Source organism: Anguilla rostrata, chromosome 3, assembly GCF_018555375.3.
Source record: "Anguilla rostrata isolate EN2019 chromosome 3, ASM1855537v3, whole genome shotgun sequence".
Classification (NCBI taxonomy): domain Eukaryota; kingdom Metazoa; phylum Chordata; class Actinopteri; order Anguilliformes; family Anguillidae; genus Anguilla; species Anguilla rostrata.
Window position 1 is genome coordinate 11,723,086 of NC_057935.1, and position 15,583 is coordinate 11,738,668.

A 15,583-nucleotide genomic window follows, 5' to 3' on the forward strand; every position below is an offset into this window, starting at 1 on the left:
TATTTGTCAGAGCTACGCATTTAGCCTTAAGGTTTATTCAGTTTAGATTAAAGTAAAACTAATCACTCATGCACATTCAAATATGTTCATATCTTGGTCCCCTGCCACTGAATTTGTTAGAGACAAGCCACTTCAGAAAGAAATAATTCTTTAACTGACATCTTTGTTAAACCCTCTATAATGATGAGCAAAGAAGGCTGTATGAAGTTTACAATACATCGCTACATATTTGCTAAAGTCATTGCAGTTAAATAGCCTGTATGAGGACATGACAGAGATACTCAAACTGAAATTTCAACCTGCTTTTATTGAGTTGCACATTATGTTTTCTATCCACTACTGAGCTAATTATATTCCATATTTGTAAAAACTAATAGCAAATACTGCATGAAAATCTTTATTTTTTTATTGAGGTTTTATCAACAGGATTCTATACCGACAGACTGAATCACAGGAGCAGAGGTAAGTTATGTGAGCAACCATGATAGCCACTCACTGTCAGTCTTTGCAAACTATTTATTTCCTTGTTTTAGCTGCCTGTCACTTATTTTGTAAAATAGGATATCTGAAGTTACATGTGTGGACATTCCTGGAGCTGTGGAAAAGATCAGCGTATGGCAACACGAGCAGGATTCAATTAAGGCTTGTTGGTTGTGCATTTCTGTGAGCTCCCTCAGCTTATTGCTTGTTCTTCTTTTCTTTGCTCCCGCCTGCAAAGTAGGCAGCAGCAACAGCAAGGACTCCCACGCCAATCATAGCAGCCACTCCTGCTCCTACTCCTACCTCCGCAGCCTGGCGCACCTGCACAAACACAGATTGACACACAGAGTTAGGCAACAATGGTTGTAGAACAACTAATTTTGTGAGCTAGAAATGTGACGTGTTAAGGATTGTGGCTGGAGCAATGTGCGCTGATATGCGCGTATGGCTTACCTGTCGTGACTCAGCTTTCCCATATCTCAGTTCTGTGACAAAATGCTCACAGTTCCATTGAAAGACACTGTATGGCAGCTCATGTCCCACCAGGCTCTTGGCCTCCCTCACTATGGCACTAGGGCTCCTGGGTCTGTATTTGTCATCAAGCAGATTGTTGATACGGTACTTATCATTCCCCACCACCGCCCACAGCTCGTCCTTTGTCACCATGGCCGTGTCACACATGACTGACATCATGCTGAAGGAACCGGCTTGTGCTGTCTCAGCTAGGGAGGGGCAAGAGATGAGAGAGGAGAGTGACGTACGGAGTATCACAGAAATCAACTGTACAGAGACAGCAATGACAGCTCCCTGTGCATTGGTTTGTAGTGATTCCACCTAGAATCCATGAGTGGCAGTCTTACTTGGGGGGACAAGGTGGATGATGAAACCATCTCCAACGTACACTGCCCAGTGCTGATAGGTGCCCCGAAAAATCTCAATCAAATCCCCAGGTTCTGGCTTCTTATCAAACTGAGAAAACAGCAGGAATTACTCTTAATATACCAAAAACCAAACTTTGTATTTATATCTGAACCACTGATATATTCAGAGGTCACTTTAAGTTAATACTGTCACACTTGTGAATTGTGTTGTGTGACCATTCGCATTTTCGATTGTTCCCTTTTTTTTTTTTTACTCTTTTATACAAAATTAATTGAATATTTTCAGTAAATTAAACATAAATGAAATGTTTGCTCACATGCCTGGTTCAAAGAATAAGAACAAAACTGGATTAAATAGTCCAGATGTATTGTACTGGAGCCCAGTATTATGGCAAACAATGACATTTCTGTTACATGTTTGCTAAAGGTCACACATGCTGAGTATAGATACCTTAGCATGTATCCTATATACAGCAGATTTGGTCACACCAAAAAAGAATTTTCATGTTTAATCCTGATTGCCAGTGTGAAATAAAAACAAACGTAGCCCCTGAACATACTGACTAGTTTGATTAGTAAATTCTTTGGCTGGGAAATACAGTATGTTTAGTTACACAATAAAACATTGGTGTTATTTACTTTATCCTCTTAAGGAATTACTACAGATTTAGTTTTGATTTATTACAAATTTCATAAAACCATTATTCCCTTGTTAAACACCTCTAGGTCTAAAAGATTGGCAATGATCAAGTTTGGTTTAGCCTACTTCTGTTTTTATAAAAGTTGGTAAATTTACTTACCAAAGTGGGAGCCATGACAATACTCTTTTTCAGACAAGATATTTGGCTATGAATGCTTTCACTGTCTAACATAAAGCTGCTTTTCTCCCTGTACACGAATTCACTAGAGGTGTGCAGAGCCCTCCCTTCGGTAAACAATTAACCACGTGATTGGCTCATAGTACACTCAGCAGAGAGGGATAAGAATTGAAAGAGAAAATGAAAATGTTTCAATGTCTGCATACTGGTTTGACTGTTTCACGTGTTATACCCACAAGCCTTATAACAATCCATCCTAATAAGAATTGATAAAGCTATTATACAAAGCCATCAGAATGCTAAATAAAAACTAGGTGTTTTTAATGACAATAAACATGCAACATGCACTACTTTGAACCCACTTGATCAAAGCACCAGCATGTGCACCTTTTGTGTCCTACATTATCTGATTACTGCCAAAAAGACAGCTTTAGACTTTTTCTTGCCTACCCATAGCAAAACAGTCGTTGCACTCAGCTACATAATGGCATTAGCAAGACTCAAATCTCAAAATTGCTTTCTGAGGTGACTTTACCAGGGGGGACATGCCTGACCAGCAAATACAACTGGGACACTGCTGGGGTCAGAGGGTCACAGGGTGACTTATTCTCTGGGATGTCGCAGAGATCATCATCTGCTGCCACTGTGATGAGGGTGCTGGTAGAAGTGGCTAGGGGGTTCAGGATAGGGGGGGTTTGTGGGTAGGAGGGACTAACCTGGCCAAGAGATGAAGGGTTTTGGAGGGGTGGGGGATGATCACTTGAGGTGAAAAGAGCAGGGCGAACAGAGAAATTAGGTTTTGGAAGTGCAGACAAAGGGAAGGAGAAGAGGATAACTGAAGGGAGGATCTGTTGACAGAGTGGGACATCTTGCTGGAGGACAGAGGGGTTGGGGATTCGGCTGACTTGTAATTTTAATTAAGGGGAGCCTTGGGGATTGAAACAAAAGCTACATTGCCATTGTCCCACCTTAGATTTTTAAAGCCGTGCCAAGAACAATATGTTTCTAATGCAAACTGGCCCAAGCAAATGGTAAGATGGCAAATCAAGATACAATAGAAAAGAATTTTGAGCAGTCCAGGGGAGTCAAGTGGATTTGGATGTGTAATATTCAATAGTCAGGCAGTAGTTTACAAAGCATCAGTTTTGTTCATTATTGGTAGGACATTTTTTTTTACCACCTAAGCTTTAAGCTAGATCTACAAATATCGGGAAGCATTCAGTGAAGCATTGTGTCCAAAACCAGAATAGTGAAAGGACAAGTATGTATTTATCCTCATCATAACCTAGCAACCAGCTGAACAAATCTAATGAGTGATTTCATTTAAGTACGTTTACACACAATATTTGTGGGTGTTGGCTGTTTGCGTCAGTTTTGTTATCAGCGATGACAGACATGCCCCCCCAATAGGTTTTAGCTCTCCTGTAGGACTGTGTGGCCAGTACTGTGAGTCTCCGGCTTGTCTGCATGTTCAAAGGGATGGCGGGGTGGGGGGCAGGGTGTAATCATCAGAAGTAATATTTTGCTTGCAAAGGGAGGGTACAAAGAAAAAGGGTGAATATTTAATAAAGCAGAACATTTTCCATGCCCTAACATGAATAAAGCTCAGCAATTGCATCATTACTTTAGAGTCTTTTTGAATCTTTAACAAAGGCGAAAGGTGAGAATAATTTCAGTGGATACTATATGTCAGCAGCTAAGATATTTCTTAAATCCCCATGTAAACCTAAACCATTTCCAGTCTATTCAAATAAATTACCATTTTACATAGTCAATGTGCAATGAGGTTACATGTATAGTTGCCATAGAAGGCACCATAGAAAAAAACAGAATCAGCCATGTCAGCTGTAATGTGATGACCTAGTAATTTCCAGTGGCATGTGCACTTTACTGACTTGTGTTTTATGGTAGACAGCATAAACTGTGATCTTGTACCTTTGAAGCTATGTTCCCTGAGCCTCGAGTGTCAGTGGTCCTCCAAGTATGTTGGCTGTGATAAACAAAAATTAAACAGGTGAATTTTGCTTTTGTCACCATGTGCACAATGGTCTCCATTTTATTTAAAAAGATAGAAAGCCAGGAGGACTTTGGTCCTGCAAGATCATTGTCAAGCTCTAAAATGGGGTCACAGAAATCTATGGTTAGTTTGAAAATGAATGCTAAAACAGGTTGATTTAATCCACTCTTTATTACATTAATCTTTTAACATTAACATTATAACAATACTACAAATACAGTACAAACTATTAAAAGACATCAGATTGACAGGGGACTGCTAATGCATTTTAATTTACCTGCAGTTTTCTTTCTTTGAACATGAACAATTTTAATGCAGAAAATAAAAACTTACATTTTATTTTCTATTGCTTAAACAGGGTGTCTACTGTGAAAGTTTACTAAATACCCACATTTTAAAAATCTAAGTGAAACATTTATAATAATGTTTAGTGAAAATATAATTGCATTTGAGATGCATCTGAATTAGTGTTTTACAGGTTTATAGTAACATACTTTCCCATCGTGTTAATCTAGAATGATTACAGACCTTATCTTGTTCCCCACGTTTCATAATTACTGCCCTTCATCATTACTGTTACTGTCTACTGACTTGCACAACTCATACGTGATCAGTATCGCTGCATATTTACTGAAGTAAATGCAGTTAAATAGCCTGTATAAGGATACAACAGCGATATTCAAAACTGGGATCTGAACCTGCCATTATTGAGCTGCACATCAAGTTCCCCAGCCAATACTGAGCTAATCATATTTAATATTACATATAAAAACTAATAACAAATGCAAGATTAAATAAAATGATTTTCTTTTTTTAGTTTTACTGAGGTTTTGGTTTTATCAACAGGACTCTATACGAATGGACTGAAACACATGTGCAGAGGTAAGTTCTGTGAGAAACTGTGATAACCACTCATTTTCAGTTAGTTCAAATCATTTGTTTTCTTATATTAGCTGCCTGCCATTTACTTTGTAAATTAGGACATCTGAAGCTATCTACAATCTGAGCAGAACTGCCATTCCGAAAGATGTGGAAAAGGTCAGTGTATGGCAACGCGAGCAGAATTCAATTAAGGCTTGTTGGTTGTGCATTTCTGTGAGCTCCCTCAGCTTATTGCTTGTTCTTCTTTTCTTTGCTCCCGCCTGCAAAGTAGGCAGCAGCAACAGCAAGGACTCCCACGCCAATCATAGCAGCCACTCCCGCTCCTACTCCTACCTCCGCAGCCTGGCGCACCTGCACAAACACAGATTGACACACAGAGTTAGGCAACAACGGTTGTAGAACAACTAATTTTGTGAGCTAGTAATGTGACGTGTTTAGGACTGTGGCTGGAGCAATGTGCGCTGATATGCGCGTACGGCTTACCTGTCGTGACTCAGCTTTCCCATATCTCAGTTCTGTAGCAAAATGCTCACAGTTCCTTTGAAAGACGCAGTATGGCAGCTCCTGTCCCACCAGGCTCTTGGCCTCCCTCACTATGGCACTAGGGCTCCTGGGTCTGTATTTGTCATCAAGCAGGTTGTTGATACGGTACTCATCATTCCCCACCACCGCCCACAGCTCGTCCTTTGTCACCTTGGCCTTGTCACACGTGACTGACATCATGCTGAAGGAACCGGCTTGTGCTGTCTCAGCTAGGGAGGGGCAAAAGAGTGACGTAAAGGAGTATCACAGAAATCAACTGTACAGAAACATCAATGACTGCTCCCTGTGCTTTGGTATGTAGTGATTCTATAGCATCCTGTTCTGAAACATCCCACTTAGGATCCATGAGTAGCAGTCTTACTTGGGGGGACAAGGTGGATGATGAAACCATCTCCAACGTACACTGCCCAGTGCTGATAGGCGCCCCGAAAAATCTCAATCAAATCCCCAGGTTCTGGCTTCTTATCAAACTGAGAAAACAGCAGGAATTACTCTTAATACACCAAAAACCAAACTTTGTACTTATATCTGAACCACTGATATATTCAGAGGTCACTTTAAGTTAATACTGTCACACTTGTGAATTGTGTTGCGTGACCATTCGCATTTTCGATTGTTCCCTTAGTCTCCAATAGTCCCTAATTTTGTGTGTTTTTTACTCTTTTATACAAAATTAATTGAAGATTTTCAGTAAATTAAACATAAATGAAATGTTTGCTCACATGCCCGGTTCAAAGAATAACAAAACTGGATTAAATAGTCCAGATGTATTGTACTGGAACCCAGTATTATGGCAAACAATGATATTTCTGTTACATGTTTGTTAAAGGTCACACATGCTGAGTATAGATACCTTAGCATGTACTTTGATATTGGATACAGCAGATTTGGTCACACCAGGAAAAATGTTCATGTTTAATCCTGATTGCCAGTGTGAAATAAAAACAAACATAGCCCCTGAACATACTGACTAGTTTGATTAGTAAATTCTTTGGCGGGGAAATACAGTATGTTTAGTTACACCCTTGTACACAGTAAAACATTGGTGTTATTTACTTTATCCTCTTAAGGAATTACTACAGATTTAGTTTTGATTTATTATAAATTTCATAAAACCATTATTCCCTTGTTAAACACCTCTAGGTCTAAAAGATTGTCAATGATCAAGTTTGGTTTAGCCTACTTCTGTTTTTAAAAAAGGTTGGTAAATTTACTTACCAAAGTGGGAGCCATGACAATACTCTTTCTCAGACAAGATATTTGGCTATGAATGCTTTCACTGTCTAACATAAAGCTGCTTTTCTCCCTGTACACGACTGCATGAAAGTGCATTGACTTCCCTTTTTACATTAAATTCACTAGAGGTGTGCAGAACCCTCCCTTCGGTAAACAATTAACCATGTGATTGGCTCCTAGTACACTCAGCAGGGAGGGATAATTATTGAAAGTGAAAATGAACATGTTTCAAAGTCAGCATACTGGTTTGACTGTTTCACGTGTTATACCCACAAGCCCTATAACAATCCATCCCAATAAGAATTGATAAAGCTATTATACAAAGCCATCAGAATGCTAAATAAAAACTAGGTGTTTTTAATGACAATAAACATGTAACATGCACTACTTTGAACCCACTTGATCAAAGCACCAGCATGTGCACCTTTTGTGTCCTACATTATCTGATTACTGCCAAAAAGACAGCTTTAGCCTTTTTCTTGCCTACCCATAGCAAAACAGTCATTGCACTCAGCTACAAAATGGCATTAGCAAAACTCAAATCTCAAAATCGCTTTCTGAGGTGACTTTACCAGGGGGGACATGCCTGACCAGCAAATACAACTGGGACACTGCTGGGATCAGAGGGTCACAGAGTGACTTATTCTCTGGGATGTCGCGTAGAGCATCATCTGCTGCCACGGTGATGAGCGTGCTGGTAGAAGTGGCTAGGGGGTTCAGAGAAGGGGGGGTTTGTGGGTAGGAGGGACTAACCTGGCCAAGAGATTAAGGGTTTTGGAGGGGTGGGGGATGATCACTTGAGGTGAAAAGAGCAGGGCGAACAGAGGAATGAGGTTTTGGAAGTGCAGACAAAGGGAAGGAGAAGAGGATAACTGAAGGGAGGATCTGTTGACAGAGTGGGACATCTTGCTGGAGGACAGAGGGGTTGGGGATTCGGCTGACTTGTAATTTTAATTAAGGGGAGCCTTGGGGATTGAAACAAAAGCTACATTGCCATTGTCCCACCTTAGATTTTTAAAGCCGTGCCAAGAACAACATGTTTATAATGCAAACTGGCCCAAGCAAATGGTAAGATGGCAAATCAAGATACAATAGAAAAGAGTTTTGAGCAGTCCAGGGGAGTCAAGTGGATTTGGATGTGTAATATTCAATAGTCAGGCCGTAGTTTACAAAGCATCAGTTTTGTTCATTATTGGTAGGACATTTTTTTTTACCACCTAAGCTTTAAGCTAGATCTACAAATATCGGGAAGCATTCAGTGAAGCATTGTGTCCAAAACCAGAATAGTGAAAGGACAAGTATGTATTTATCCTCATCATAACCTAGCAACCAGCTGAACAAATCTAATGAGTGATTTCATTTAAGTACGTTTACACACAATATTTGTGGGTGTTGGCTGTTTGCGTCAGTTTTGTTATCAGCGATGACAGACATGCCCCCCCAATAGGTTTTAGCTCTCCTGTAGGACTGTGTGGCCAGTACTGTGAGTCTCGGCTGTCTGCATGTTCAAAGGGATGGCGGGGTGGGGGCAGGTGTAATCATCAGAAGTAATATTTTGCTTGCAAAGGGAGGGTACAAAGAAAAAGGGTGAATATTTAATAAAGTAGAACATTTTCCATGCCCTAACATGAATAAAGCTCAGCAATTGCATCATTACTTTAGAGTCTTTTTGAATCTTTAACAAAGGTGAAAGGTGAGAATAATTTCAGTGGATACTATATGTCAGCAGCTAAGATATTTCTTAAATCCCCATGTAAACCTAAACCATTTCCAGTCTATTCAAATAAATTACCATTTTACATAGTCAATGTGCAATGAGGTTACATGTATAGTTGCCATAGAAGGCACCATAGAAAAAAACAGAATCAGCCATGTCAGCTGTAATGTGATGACCTAGTAATTTCCAGTGGCATGTGCACTTTACTGACTTGTGCTTTATGGTAGACAGCATAAACTGTGATCTTGTACCTTTGAAGCTATGTTCCCTGACCCTCGAGTGTCAGTGGTCCTCCAAGTATGTTGGCTGTGATAAACAAAAATTAAACAGGTGAATTTTGCTTTTGTCACCATGTGCACAATGGTCTCCATTTTATTTAAAAAGATAGAAAGCCAGGAGGACTTTGGTCCTGCAAGATCATTGTCAAGCTCTAAAATGGGGTCACAGAAATCTATGGTTAGTTTGAAAATGAATGCTAAAACAGGTTGATTTAATCCACTCTTTATTACATTAATCTTTTAACATTAACATTATAACAATACTACAAATACAGTACAAACTATTAAAAGACATCAGATTGACAGGGGACTGCTAATGCATTTTAATTTACCTGCAGTTTTCTTTCTTTGAACATGAACAATTTTAATGCAGAAAATCAAAACTTACATTTTATTTTCTATTGCTTAAACAGGGTGTCTACTGTGAACGTTTACTAAATACCCACATTTTAAAAATCTAAGTGAAACATTTATAATAATAGTAACATACTTTCCCATCGTGTTAATCTAGAATGATTACAGACCTTATCTTGTTCCCCACGTTTCATAATTACTGCCCTTCATCATTACTGTTACTGTCTACTGACTTGCACAACTCATACTTGATCAGTATCGCTGCATATTTACTGAAGTAAATGCAGTTAAATAGCCTGTATAAGGATACAACAGCGATATTCAAAACTGGGATCTGAACCTGCCATTATTGAGCTGCACATCAAGTTCCCCAGCCAATACTGAGCTAATCATATTTAATATTACATATAAAAACTAATAACAAATGCAAGATTACAGAAAATGATTTTCTTTTTTTAGTTTTACTGAGGTTTTGGTTTTATCAACAGGACTCTATACGAATGGACTGAAACACATGTGCAGAGGTAAGTTCTGTGAGCAACTGTGATAACCACTCATTTTCAGTTAGTTCAAATCATTTGTTTTCTTATATTAGCTGCCTGCCATTTACTTTGTAAATTAGGACATCTGAAGCTATCTACAATCTGAGCAGAACTGCCATTCCGAAAGCTGTGGAAAAGGTCAGTGTATGGCAACGCGAGCAGAATTCAATTAAGGCTTGTTGGTTGTGCATTTCTGTGAGCTCCCTCAGCTTATTGATTGTTCTTCTTTTCTTTGCTCCCGCCTCCAAAGATGGCAGCAGCGGCAGCAAGGACTCCCACGCCAATCATAGCTGCCACTCCCACTCCTACTCCTACCTCCACAGCATGGCGCACCTGCACAAACACAGATTGACACACAGAGTTAGGCACCAATAGTTGTAGAACAACTAATTTTGTGAAATGTGACGTGTTAAGGATTGTCCGCTGATATGCGCGTACGGCTTACCTGTCGTGACTCAGCTTTCCCATATCTCAGTTCTGTAGCAAAATGCTCACAGTTCCCTCGAAAGACGCAGTATGGCAGCTCCTGTCCCACCCGGCTCTTGGCCTCCTTCACTATGGCACTAGGGCTCCTGGGTCTGTATTTGTCATCAAGCAGGTTGTTGATATGGTACTCATCTGTCCCCACCACCTCCCACAGCTCCTCCTTCTTCACCTTGGCTTTGTCACACAGGACTGACATCATGCTGTAGGCACCGGCTTGTGCGCTCTCAGCTAGGGAGGGGCAAGAGATGAGAGAGAACAGAGACATAAAGGAGTATCACAGCCATGGACTGTACAGAGACAGCAATGAAAGCTCCCTGTTCATTGGTTTGTAGTGGTTGTTCCATAGCATCCTGTTCTGAAACATCCCACCTAGAATCCATGAGTAGCAGTCTTACTTGGGGGGGCAAGGTGAATGATGAAACCATCTCCAATGTACACTGCCCAGTGTTGATAGGTCCCCCGAAAGATCTCAATCAAATCCCCGGGTTCTGGCTTCTGATCAAACTGAGAAAACACCAGGAATTACTGTTAATACACCAAAACCACACTCTGGACTTATATCTAAACCACTGATATCATCTGAGGCCACAAAGTTAATACAGTCACATTTGGAATTATTTTTGACCATTTTCCCTGCAAAAGTTATTTTCAGTTGCTCCCTTAGTCCCTAATTTTGTGATTTGTTAAAGCTCTTTTACACAAAATTGTTTGAAGATTTAAATCAAATGAAACACAAAACGAAATGTTTGCTTAAATTCCATGCTCACAGAATAAGAAAAAACCTGGATTAAATAGACCTGAAGAATTCTACTGGAGCTCAGTAATGTAGCACTATAAAAAAAATTCTCTTTCTGTTACATGTTGGCTAAAGATCACAGATTCTGAGTAAAGACACCTTAGCATGTACTTTACAGCAACAAAGATGATCATGTCTAATCCTGAGAACCAATGAAACAAAACCAAACGCAGCTGCTGAACAAACTGACTAGTCTGATTAGTAAATTCCTTGGTGGGTAAATAAAGTACATTTAGTTACACCATCATAAATGATAAAGTAAAGGTGTTCACTTTATTTACTTTGTAAACACCTCACAGCTAGACCAGTGAGGGTTTGTAGCTGGAGGGGAAGGCACCGCGTGTTTTCTCTTGGCTGGTGTGATTCAAAACCGAGATGTTAGTTATTTTTCCTCTGTTCGTAAAAACAGGGCACAATTATAATTAAGAATGCACTGGTTCCGTTGCCACGGGTTAGATATGAAGGCGATGCTTCATATCCCGCTTAAAACTGGCCTGAAACGGATCAGTAGCATTCTGGTTACTCTCCGTTCGCAAACGGGGCTATGCTGTCATCAGAGATATATCTGATCTGTCACCGGACTGTCAATATTCCAATTGGAGCATCAGAATATTCACAAATGCGCGGAATAACATCAAATATATCCATGACCACAGCAAGAAAGCGTAACAGTTACTAGGTTTTACCCTCGTGATAATCTGACTCCATATTAAATGATAATTTAAAATTTGGTTTTAACTATACGTGGAAAATGGGAGTGGTTACACTCGACTCTATCTTGTGCCATCATTCCTCAATATATGCTCCCGGGTTTAGCACTATTGTTAAATCTCAGTTCGGTGAAGAATCCAGAGGGTAGGAGGCTGACCACCATAATACATGCCTTCCTTACATGGATAGTGCATCGATAGTTATGAGCCCAGGACGGTGCGTATCTATCGGGCTCCTTAAGGTGAATTTGACAAGAACCGGCTTACAACGCCCATGGGTCCTCTTAAGTCAAAACACCAGAACCAATACCACCAATCCCTTAGCGGGCAGATCGTGGTCGCCTATCTAACTTGAAAACCCCACTAAAGACGTTTGCTGTACTAGACCCCTGATCAGTAGGTCCTAGTCATAATTGTCCCCCTGAGTATTTAAGCGGAATTTCGGCTGAGAATAAGATAAAATGGATTAGAGTCATGAAGACCACGCAAGTTAAAATTAAGAATTTATTGAACAGGCAGGTAGGTCATTAGCTTCAAATTCAAAATCAATTATAAGGTTTAAAAACATAGACACAGAGTAAAAAGTTCTTACCCAGCCAGTTTAGCTACACACAGAGCACAGAGCATGTGCAACGTGGGGAAGTCGTTTACGATCTTCCATGTCTATCTACACACAGAACACAGAGTATGCGCAGTGCGGGAAGTCGATTGCGACTTCCCGCGTTTGGTCTAGGCGGCATTACCATAAATTAACCTGGCCGAATCATAAATCTCGAATTCCGGCCCCCACCATTTCGAGGCGGTTGTTAAAACAATTAGTGTGGAAATGGGGAAAAGGAGATGATTACTAGAGAGGACATTCCATTGTGTTAGTTTTTCCCTGAGTTTCTAAAACTATGTTTTTTCAAATTCTATTTGGTATGAAACATATTTCATTCAATGGCTTGAATTATTTTGAATATGTCCATACCAAACATGTCAAGTGGATGTAATATTATGGTGCAGCTGTCATGAAAATACTCTTTTGTTTAACCATTTTACATGCAATCCATGTTATAATTACATAAGGCATAATACAATAATATAATGAAAACATGTGTATGGCTTGTACGGTTTTCCGGGGTTTGTAAATAAGATAAACAGATGGTATAAAGTCCAGATCCAGAAAAGAAATAAAAAGTGTAATGGCAGAGGGGCCCACATAAGGGCACTGTGGTACTGTTAAGCGCAGTTGCCCTACCATCTTACCAGAGGCCGGGTGATCTTAATGACCCTTAATGGCCCCCAACACATACCCCCACAACCATAGGCAAAGAGACCAGTTCCCCTTATCTTAGGTGGGTCCAGAGGGCAACATTCCAGAGGCCCAATGGCCTGCTCATCCCGGGAAAATCCGAGTAACTGATGCGTGTAACTGATTGTTTTATCATGCGGCTCTGGGTTCTTTGAAGTCCAGTGATGAGTCGGCAGGGCCATTCAAATGCCAGCCTTTTCTGGGTCCCAGTTTGACTTCCCTCTTACAGCTGTAACCTCTTAAAGACTTAATATGGACTTAGTTTTGATTTGTTAGTTTTGATTTTAATGTCGAGACAGACCTTTTGTTTGTCATGTCTCCAAAAGCACAAGCAAATTGTATATAAAATCCTGATTACCTTGTTTAACACATCTAGGTCTAAAAAAAAAAGAAGAATCAAGTGTGGTTTGGCCTACTTCTGTCTTTTTTATTTAAAAAATTGTGCTCTTACTTACCAAAGTGGGAGCCATGATAATCCTCTCTTCCTCAGACAAGATATTTAGCTATAAATGCCTTCAGTGTCTAAAATAAAGCTCCTGTTCTCCCTGTGAAAAAAGAATACAAGGCTGCATGAAAGCTTGAATTGACTCTCTTTCACATTATTATTCTACAGGAAATTCACCGGAGTTTTGTAGAACCCTCTCTTCAGCAAACAAGAACCCGTGTGATTTACTCATATTACACTCGGCAGCAAGAGATTTGAAAGTGAAAGTTCCATGTCGGCATGGATATTGGTATCTAAGCAACTGTCACTAATGACACCAGCAATGAAATGATAGGTCTATTTATGCTATCAGTTACTGGTGGATTGAACAAACAAATACACTGAGCCAGTGTCCGTGAAAAGCCAATTATATATGTTTTACACTTGTTCCGACACGAAGTAATGAACGAAGTCACGGAGTTAGGTTATCAGCCTACAGGGGATACTGGTTTGACTCTTACAATCACACGTCGTGCAGTTACAAGCAACGATCCATCCCAATAAGATTTGATGAAGATAATTCTAGAAGACAATCTACATGCTAAAAACAGGTGTTTTTAATGGCAATAAACATGTGTTACCTTGCATCTACTTGCCAACGTGGTCACGCTTTTCGTTATGCATCATCTGAATACTGCCAACAAGCCAGCGTTAGCCATTCTTGCTTATCCGTAGAAAAAGATAACGTAACCTCGGTGGAAAAGCATGGATGCATCGAGCTACTAAATGGGATTAGCAACAACTACATCTCAAAATCACTTTGAGGTGGTAGCTGTGATACTTAATATTCCCTTTATCGACTAACATAGCCTACATTGTCAACAACCAAACGAGCATCATTACATTTCTGGCTTGCTTACGCGTTTGCTATAAACGTTATACTTTCCAGATATGCCTGCTTGTCTGGCCACAACGCTCATGACAGTGTCTTAAAAACAAGAAAATTCGTTCAATACTCATGCAATTATATGCATATCAGCTAAATAATAGTTTGCTATTATTAGCTAGCACGTTTGCTATACATGTCAAATAGCCTCCGCCATCACAGAACAAAAAGCAAAACAACAACAGTTGGCTATTCCGAACCAGCTGGTTCGACATTCCGCTCTGCTGTCGTTTCAAATATTTTCGTATTTAACACCACAACCTAATATGACAGATTAATACTTACCGTAAACTGATTTCTCAGATCCTCATACATTACACCACAGCATTTTAACAGCGTTAACAGCAGTTAACCCAAACGTTAGATAAGTTGGCTGGCCAAGTCAGCGAGCAAAAAAGCGACTGCCAAGCAGCTGACAAATGTCACCTGACAACGGCAAGAGCAATGACATTTTTTTTAACGTGGCTATTTCTGGATAACAGTTACATGGGACGTTTAGCTGATGTTTACGGTTTTGGCTCTAGTGCTTCGTTTATTGTTTTTCCTCAAATAACGCCGAAGCTGAACACAGTCCAATTTATCAACCTAGATATTTCAGATGGTTTGAGATTAAGTTTTGGCCTTTGAAGGCTAATCAAAGGACACAATGTCACGTACCTCCTATATCACTCACGGTAATTTGATCTGGATTACTGGTAAAGTGCACCCTAGTTCAGGGGGTTTCCAAACCTTTCCATCTCAAGGCCTGGCAATATTGACCATCTTGTGATCTGAGGACCCCAACTGACATTTTTATTCAACATCTACTGCAGGCTGCTGTATCTATTTAATACCCTAGCATATATGACATTAAATTATTGATCAATTTGAGTAGTTGGCACAAAATAAATAATACTGTAAATTCTCACAACATTACCAGGCATGTGTAATCCAGGTGGTGTTTCTTTTCAAATCTTAAATATGAACTTCATAAAATATATACAGAATATCCTTGTAAAAGTGAACATACAATTTAATTTTTTTATTATACATATGGCCAGGTGGCCTCAGTTCAGGAACACCTGTGCTAGTATTCTCTGTCAGACCTTTATGTAAGCATTAACTAACTTAACTACAGGTAGTGGCCAATAAGCTAGAAGCATTTGGGTAAATGAAGGACACAACATATATTGAAAGTAA

At 39.8% G+C, this 15,583-nt stretch overlaps 3 protein-coding genes across 6 annotated transcripts; all 3 read right to left on the bottom strand.

Moving 5' to 3' along the window:
- Nucleotides 1-287: 287 nt before the first annotated feature.
- Nucleotides 288-4,246, bottom strand: LOC135250147 (phospholipase A and acyltransferase 3-like). Of its 2 annotated transcripts, none has more exons than XM_064326153.1 (4): nucleotides 4,115-4,246; nucleotides 1,341-1,449; nucleotides 934-1,202; nucleotides 288-801 (listed from the first exon to the last, which is right to left on the bottom strand). In XM_064326153.1, the coding sequence occupies exons 1-4, from the start codon at nucleotides 4,232-4,234 to the stop codon at nucleotides 679-681; spliced, it is 621 nt and encodes a 206-aa protein (XP_064182223.1). In that variant the 5' UTR covers nucleotides 4,235-4,246; the 3' UTR covers nucleotides 288-678. The 2 variants fall into 2 exon arrangements, with proteins under 2 accessions (XP_064182223.1, XP_064182224.1); XM_064326154.1 differs by lacking the exon at nucleotides 4,115-4,246 and adding an exon at nucleotides 2,162-2,300.
- A 417-nt stretch (nucleotides 4,247-4,663) lies between these two features.
- Nucleotides 4,664-6,977, bottom strand: LOC135250148 (phospholipase A and acyltransferase 3-like). The gene is made up of 4 exons (XM_064326155.1): nucleotides 6,840-6,977; nucleotides 5,983-6,091; nucleotides 5,562-5,830; nucleotides 4,664-5,429 (listed from the first exon to the last, which is right to left on the bottom strand). The coding sequence occupies exons 1-4, from the start codon at nucleotides 6,951-6,953 to the stop codon at nucleotides 5,307-5,309; spliced, it is 615 nt and encodes a 204-aa protein (XP_064182225.1). The 5' UTR covers nucleotides 6,954-6,977; the 3' UTR covers nucleotides 4,664-5,306.
- Nucleotides 6,978-9,059: 2,082 nt separating this feature from the next.
- Nucleotides 9,060-15,470, bottom strand: LOC135250149 (phospholipase A and acyltransferase 3-like). 3 transcript variants are annotated; one of them, XM_064326157.1, is made up of 5 exons: nucleotides 15,321-15,470; nucleotides 13,490-13,579; nucleotides 10,630-10,738; nucleotides 10,194-10,462; nucleotides 9,060-10,081 (listed from the first exon to the last, which is right to left on the bottom strand). In XM_064326157.1, the coding sequence occupies exons 2-5, from the start codon at nucleotides 13,502-13,504 to the stop codon at nucleotides 9,959-9,961; spliced, it is 516 nt and encodes a 171-aa protein (XP_064182227.1). In that variant the 5' UTR covers nucleotides 13,505-13,579; nucleotides 15,321-15,470; the 3' UTR covers nucleotides 9,060-9,958. The 3 variants fall into 3 exon arrangements, with proteins under 3 accessions (XP_064182227.1, XP_064182226.1, XP_064182228.1); XM_064326156.1 differs by lacking the exon at nucleotides 15,321-15,470 and adding an exon at nucleotides 14,690-14,875; XM_064326158.1 differs by lacking the exon at nucleotides 15,321-15,470 and adding an exon at nucleotides 14,100-14,158.
- Between the last annotated feature and the right edge of the window lie 113 nt (nucleotides 15,471-15,583).